Source organism: Euwallacea similis, chromosome 7, assembly GCF_039881205.1.
Source record: "Euwallacea similis isolate ESF13 chromosome 7, ESF131.1, whole genome shotgun sequence".
NCBI lineage: Eukaryota > Metazoa > Arthropoda > Insecta > Coleoptera > Curculionidae > Euwallacea > Euwallacea similis.
In genome coordinates this window covers 662,077-670,111 of record NC_089615.1, presented here as the reverse complement: position 1 = coordinate 670,111, position 8,035 = coordinate 662,077, and the positions used below count along the sequence as shown (strand labels likewise).

General features: G+C 34.7%; 1 protein-coding gene across 4 annotated transcripts in view; it reads left to right on the top strand.

Annotated features, from left to right (window-relative positions):
* The first annotated feature begins 1,684 nt into the window (after positions 1–1,684).
* grn (GATA binding protein grain) overlaps positions 1,685–8,035 on the top strand; it is a 45,504-nt gene continuing 39,153 nt past the window's right edge. For all 4 annotated transcript variants that reach the window (XM_066391810.1, XM_066391809.1, XM_066391807.1 and 1 more), the window contains exons 1-2: positions 1,685–1,852; positions 5,918–6,304. In XM_066391810.1, coding sequence (XP_066247907.1) covers positions 6,067–6,304 — 238 coding nt within the window. In that variant the 5' untranslated portion in view covers positions 1,685–1,852; positions 5,918–6,066. The remainder of the gene's footprint in view (positions 1,853–5,917; positions 6,305–8,035) is intronic.

Below are 8,035 nucleotides of genomic sequence, written 5' to 3'. Positions count from 1 at the left end.
TCTCCGGGGAATGATCATTTAATAAAGGGTGTGTATTAATCTTCTGTCAGTTTGGTGGTGTTTCTCAGTGGGCCGTGCTCCTGTCCATAATTGGTGTATTGTCAAAACAGTTAGTGGACCCATCGCCATGGGAGTCGCAACTCCTGGTGTATTTTTATATAGAGGACCACACGTTTTCTAGTTCTTAGAAAACCTTAGCAAGGAATGATAAATTTGTTATAGGATAATAAGGGACAATATATGCCGTTTTAGGTGGCGTGGTTGAAAATTCAGAAAACGAAAACCAGGTGCCTTTCATCAGTGCCACGAACACATGGCTTCTTTTTACGGGTATATCATTATAACAACTATCCGTTTCAATTCACCGTCCAGATAAGTATCTACCCAATTAACCGATCCCGAGGTAAACGTGCCCGATGTAAATCATTTTAAATTTGACAAAAATCTTTCATTCGAATGGATCCGGAGAACGACACCTTTCCTTTCTGATGCGGTTAGAGATTACGGACCCCAGAAATAGACTTACTGTTCCGGCAACAAGATAATTTACCAGATTGTATACAGTAATAGATATGCATTATTGTTAATTTTGCTCTGATTCAGCAGAATTTGCACGTCATTGGCTTACTGTTCGCATTTGCATCTTGGTTCAATTGAATGCTTTATGTATGTATATATTTTCTTATCGAATCTTTAAAAATTGTTATATTAATATAATGGTAATTATAATAATGGTATCTCATTCATAGGAGAAACGCTAATCGTAGATGCTCAACTATATCTGTTCTTGTGTTCTTACGAAAATTCAAGACCTATCGACTAATATCTTTAACTGTATTCGAATGGGTAATAAACTTGAAACCTAAACCCTCATATAAAACATAAAACTCAGCAAGCGCCCCCCGTTAACAATACTAAAAACCAGCTGTAATACATTTCGTTCCCTGCCACAGACGAACAATACATACTGGAATACCCAGAATTACTTACAAGCGCTCAATATTTCACAGACAAGTGATAGCAAACAAAAGAATAACAAGGCAGATCGGCTTAACTCCAGTTTAAAAGGAGAAAGAATCAAAAAGAGAGCCAATACCTAGTCATCTACATGAAAAAGGGGCAGACAATCGTCGGGGGGCGGGGCCCAGTGATTTGTGGTCGCCATTTTGTCAAATAGTAGTGTTCTGTTAGAAAAGCTTATCTCATTGGACGATCTCCCACCTTCTAGCCGATTCTAGGCTCAAGACGAAGATTTCTCCGGAATAACTGGATTAATTTGCCTGTTGCTCCACGCTATATAAATGTAATCTTGCTGGTTGTATACATACAAGTAGACGCATGCAAAACTTTGGTTATCGCATCATAGGCGATTCTCGTCTTAAATATTTGCCACATGAAGTTATCCGGTGCCTCACGTGACCCATCTGGGTCCTCCTCAAACTGTTTGCTTAGCCCTCAAAACTTCTGACGACTAAATTTCCATACTGTCCCGGCTTCTCCGCGTAAAATTGAAACGTCTTTCACATCGTCAAGCTCCTCCTTCGTCCTCAGAGCTCCGCCTCTTTCCTGAAAGCTCACCAATCAATCCACGAGCTTTGCCGGCTGTCACCGAACTCTCACGAGGGCACGTTGCCAAGGGATACGCTTGAAAGCTGCTCTGGCAATGCTTAGTGCTTTCGCGCTGTTCGTTGATGCTGTTTGTACTCTGAATGTGGAATTTTTGTTCTGTTTTGATGTGATAATGACAATGACAGGTTCGCCGGACGTCTATTATTAAGTGAAGTGATGTTGGTTGATTAACTGTGATCTGTGATTAGATAGTGATCTCCTTTAGGATGTTAGGAATTGATAAGTAAGTAAATTGGGTCAGAGTTGGTTGGCAATATGAGAAGTTCGGATAGTTGTGAGCAGTACTTGTAGCTACTTACTGGGGCTGAAATGTCGAGGCGAAAATACTTGACCATATTTAGACTAAAATCCGTAATATTCGTCTACTATGTTACGAAAGCTTTGAATGTGAAGGTGAAAATTTCACCAGTGAACAATAATTTTCAATTATATTAATTTGAATGCGTTGAAGAAATTAATAGAATTCAGCAGTTGCAAAGTTTTAAGTTCGAACTCAGGTTTAATTTGTAATTGACTGTTGATGTCGCCTAGTGCTTTTATTGATTTAGCCTTATTTGCCAAGTTACTGGTAATGATATGTACATTTTTTCTAACAGTCTGTTAGGATGCATTGTTTACAGGTAGTTCTACATTAAGAAAATTCCAGAATAACTAATAAAATCTATTACTTAATTATTATTTTATTGATAATTTAGTTGTACAATCCTGCTAAAAAAGATTCAGTCTGTAGAGCCTAAATATACTTATAAACCCATCGTCATCACATCAATTTTTCATATCGAGAACTAACTGAGAAAATACCGATCCCTGTTCGGTATTAGATGGGAAATTTGTATGGAAAGTTCTAATTCGTTAAATCACTATATTTTGTTATTTTTATGTCTTTTGATTTATACTAATAGTAGACTAGTAACTAATCGGTTATCTATAGAAACTTATATAAGCATTTTTGCTCTTGTATAAGTAATTCACGTTGAAATCAAGAGAACAGTAAAAGTTTTCTTTTAATTGACTGTGGATGTTTTTGTATAGTGATTTTATCAATTGGTGACTTTAATATCAGCTCCTTGAATGTGTAAGCCGGGGGTCATTGAAATTAACAAGTTAAGAGAGGTAATTTTGCATTATATGCCCTCTTTTTGGCATTAAAACAAAATATTTAAATTTAATTTTAAGAGTATCTTAAAAACAGTGTTTTACGTTTAACTTGGGCGACTCTGCATATACAGATACATTCATGCATGGCACAAAATCTTATAAGTTTAAATTTGCACTTCGGTTTTAGTATTCAGAACTAACGGAAAACTTATACGGATTAGTTTCTGTGGAAAATTTTCATGTAACTGAGTCTACAGTCCACTAAATTCTCCGTTATAGTAACGAATATAAGCAAAATCACCATGTTTACCTGTTTTGTTATAGAATTTTATTATAGATGTCCATGATAAATATGGTGATGTATGATGATCTCGGAAACGATAAAAGATACAATGGTGGTTAAATAGGGGAAAAGTTGCCTAATAAGGAGACATTGTGTGTGTCTTATTCGGAAGTGAGATAATTAATCGATTATAGATCATCGATAAATATTTGATTCTTTATTTGACTTTTTTTCTTACATTATTTCTTTCTTTGAGATGCGCATAAACTGAGAAAAAAACGCGAAGGGTAGATAACTGAGCTATTTTGGTGTATACGCTCGAGTTATTTCGAGGTACTTATGTATTTTCGAGATAGTTTCAGGTATTTCCAAGATATATCTAAGTATTTTCGAAGCGTTTTCCTTCACGAATTCGGTTAGCACTTTCTTGTAGGCATTTTTTTGCTCTACAAGTTGAGGTAATTTGTTTTCGATGTTGTGCTGTACCTTTTATGGTTTCCGAAATCCCTAGACATTACAATCTTTATATTAGATTTATTAGACACAATGCATACAGTAATTTATCAGGAACTTTTATTATTACACATGCAATTCTTACTTTAATTCATACAACTTAGAGGTCCTCTCCTGATTGACTGTTGATGTCTTTATATAGCTATTCCGTGCTACGCGGTTATATGATTATAACATTTATAATTGTATTACATAAAAAAGTAAGTTCCGTCTTAATATATAAATTATCAATTCAGACATATGCATGCAGACATATTTCATGTTAGAAGGCTGTTAGATTGTATTATTTATCAGAGTGTTTAAATTAAACAAACAAAAATTAAATTAGTTCATATTCACGATATTTCAAAAATCTTACCCCCCATCCCTCTTTTTTAATGTTTTTTAATGAGGTTAATTGTTTGTGATAATTATAATATAAAGAAATTATAAAATAAAACTTTCAAATGTTCAATTTTTTGACGTACAAAAAAGATCATAAATACTAAACGATTAGGCCTGTTTGATTTTTATTGTTTATTTGAAAAATATAGAGAATATTGTTCAGGTTATTGTACAATTGTCACTATCTTAGCGCTTTAAATTGAGTGGCGGAGAAATTGACTCAAATAGAGCAAAAATGAACATTCTTTGCAAGATTTTCTATAGTATCAATCGTCCATAGATACGAAGAAACTGGAGCAGTAGAAAGAATAACAAGAGAGAGTGGATAGATATTTGATACAATTTACTTGTTGAAATCGAAATATCAAAGGTCCCCAGGCGCCTCTGAGCACATTTCTGAAGTACGTCACAGCGCGCTATTTCTAGCTCCATAATTACCAGAAGACTTGTCATCAGTGGTCGAAGAGCCACATGAATTGATTTTTCGATCAATAGCTATTATGATTGATCAATAGTTATCATGGATATAAATGGTATGGAGGGACCCAAGGCGCGAAACAGCAACTTTTACTTTCCGCGATGAGGTGATCCTTATCAAAGAGGGTGACTTAGACAGGCATGCTGTAGAACATTATAATTTTTTAATTCGTATTCCACAGTATATCACGACCCAAAATATAGGTACATCGAGTATATTATTAGCTCAAGATTTTTGATATTTCAGCTTGGAAATATTTAGATATGAAATAGTCCTCCATGTCTATAGAAAAACAATGCTAAAAATAGATAAGAAGCTAAGCTACTTTAAGTTTTATTAGATAAGTCCTAAGTACACCCACTTAATTAAAAAAAAAATTCTAAATCTAAAATATCCTTGATAGTTTCGAAATTCATACTTTTACAGATTTATGAATTTCACATGAAATCCTTTAAACTTTTTAAGGAATATTGTCAATGTCAAACGTAGGTGATTTCGTCTAGCTTATCATGCAAATAATGTTGGAACATAATAGCAAAAATAAGTATTTCAGTATTCTGAACTTATTTCTAAAATAGAATTTTTTACTATAATGAATTTTATGAATGATTCTCTCGACGATAATTCATCATATTTTATACACGAAGATAAGAAAAGATAATGAAAGAAAATGAAAATAATTTCATAAGCCATTCTAAAGAGGACTAAGTGAGGAATGTTATTGTAGATTACCCAAGCAAGAAATAATTATTTTTTTCTGCTTCCGGAATTAGCAAGAATATGAATTGAACCATAAATTCAAATCTTAAGTAGAGCTGTTGATTTGAATTACAAATATGTAATATGACGTACATGAAAGCATTGCATCAACCGCTATTTGTCTTAATTTGCTGAAAGTTGTTTCTTCAACTTTAAAATTTTTACGTAGGTGAATTAATTTAGGGAATGAGAGTACGCGATGAATTTGCATGAATTTTCAATTAGTCGATTTTTTTGCTGCAACTTTGAGAGATTAGTAGACATCTGGATAGCTTGATGAAGCATAAATTAAGACAAGGAATGTTTAATTATGCAGCTTTGGAAAAATACAAGTGAAGATCCTTTAGATGCGCAGCTCTAGTCTAGAAGAAATTTAAACTTGTAACTTTGTAACTTGTAAACTTTGTACTTATGTAGAAACTATTTCCATAAGATCAATAAATTATGGAAATCTCTCACACACCTCTTATTATTCATTAGCAATGTATCAATGAAAACATAAGGGATTATGTAGTGCATAATTGCATAATATGCACTAACAAATTATTGTTGAGATCTCATCTTTATTCAAATCATTGCAGGTAACAAGTTAACAAGTTTTCAGTATTGATTTTAGTAGTATTACAAAATAGAGGTGCATGCCTGATAAATCACAATTTCAGCCAAAACCCAGATAACCCACTCACAAGCCTGCCTTCTCAAGTGTCCAGATAAGATTAATCAGAAGCTTCAAAACTTACACCTAAACTTAATTGAAACTAATTCTGTTTCAGATTTAGATAAGACTGCTTCGCACGTTACATTTCCACAGCTTTAAGATCCTCCGGGGTGTCAACGTTGGCCGAAGGTACCACTCGTCAACCAACAGACCGATAAGTGTATATTTTTCGGGTGTGTAGTGTCGCAAATAAAACTGTACCCCATGATTATGGAGATGACGAACGAATACGCGGTAGGGAAGTGGTATGAGAGCCCTAGGACTGGTACTTCGGCGAGCCCTGCGCAGGGCAGTATCGAGGGTTCCGCCGGGAATGCGTCGGACTTAAATTCGAGCGTGGCCGAACATATGGGCGCGTTTTTTCTGGATCCCTCTGGCTCGCAAAGAGCCAGGTACTATCATCAAAGCATGCATTCGCCTTATGGTAGTGTGGCCACCCATGGTAAGTTATTTGGGGATTTTCTTTTTTTCCAATTTAATTTGTTTTCCTTCGAGAATAAGATTTGATTAATAAAACAATTTTTCGTTATTGAGTTTGTGAGTTTTTGCTGTTGGATGGAATTTTCTTACGGGGAAATATATTAAAGGCCGAAAGAGGGAATGGCAATTTCGAAATCTAAGTAACTGAACAGTTTCTATGTATATACCTTTTCCTATAACTACTAACCCATGACCAAAGAACCATGACTCATCAACGTTTTCTCCAACTATTAAATCAATTCCTACCTACATTCATTACTTAGGATTATATGCATATCTTTGATATAAATTGCTGATTTTCTATATCAACCTAAAAACAAATTGTCTAGTATTCCTCGAGGTATTTCAGAGGATATTTCTTCTGTGCCAACATCCTCAACCCTGTCTACAGCTGTTGATTTTGGTTTTGTGAGACTTCAGAATCGCTTTGCTGTGAGGCAATGGATATCCATTAAAAATTTACTATTACTCGTTCAAGAATAATACGAGGTATTACTTCGCTTAAGCAATTCAATGGAGTAGGAAATAACTCTTCCATAAAGAACAATGGCAAACCATAAGCCGAGCTATAAGCAAGTAAAATGTTCACAATAATTTAAAAACTGTTCGTGTTCCGCAAGCAAAGTTTACCCGAGAAACACCAATTAAATTTGCATTTAAACTTAAATATTTGTGGTCGTTAGTGAATATGTAGTTTTTCGGATAATTTACCGTCGAGCCTTCGACTTTTAAATTCCCTGCATTCCTCACGATTCCGATTCCAAGAAAACTCGGACGGTTTTAGAACCGGTAAAAGTTATAAATAATAAAACTACCGAATATAAATTCAAGCTTGTTACAGGCCAGTCGACGATGTTGACTATTGATTTAATAAATTTTAAAACTTTTAAATGTGTATTTTATTTTATGGAGGTGAATGCTCGTAAAAAGAAACAGACGAAGTTGGGAGTTTGGGGTTTTTCTCACACGACTTGAATTACCAACAGATACCTGAAAAGGGTTGGATGGAGAGGAATCTCTGACTAGGTACTTTCAAATTATATAAGAGATTTTTTTAAGCAGCTCGGTAAATAATAAAATGAGCTTTAAACGATATAGAGCGACTCCCACTTCTTGTCGACGTCTCCGAAGATCGTATCTGTCAATGTTTGGCTTCCAAATATCTCCTAAAGCATTAAAGATCGACACGTTACCGCATTAACGTAAGATACGGATAGATAATCGAAGTAAATGGGCGGGTACGTTATATCTAAAAATGTGCTGAGGACGATAAGACCGAAAATTATAGTCATCGACGTCTCGCAAAGCTATACTTATTATACCCCACTTACAACGAGATTTTTTTTTATTAATTCGATAATATTGGTTATTAGGTTTTAATGCAGGGATTGCCGGGACGAGCATATTAATTCCAAGAGGTCGCGTCCTGTGAACTCAATGTTATTGTCCAAAATGAAACCTCGAGGAAGAGATTGGGTTTTTAACGGTTAATGGAAGGAAGATGCATCGTAACACGTATATAACGAAGAAATTTTAATTGCGGGTTTCGGTTATCAGTTTTTGATTGGGGGCGTTTAAGCGGAGTATTATTGGGAAATTGGGTATTCATTTAAAAGCTCTTCTCGATGTGGCAACGAAACAGTTTTAAACAGATACAAGTTTGTATGAACAACATATGTCTCAGTAAAACCTT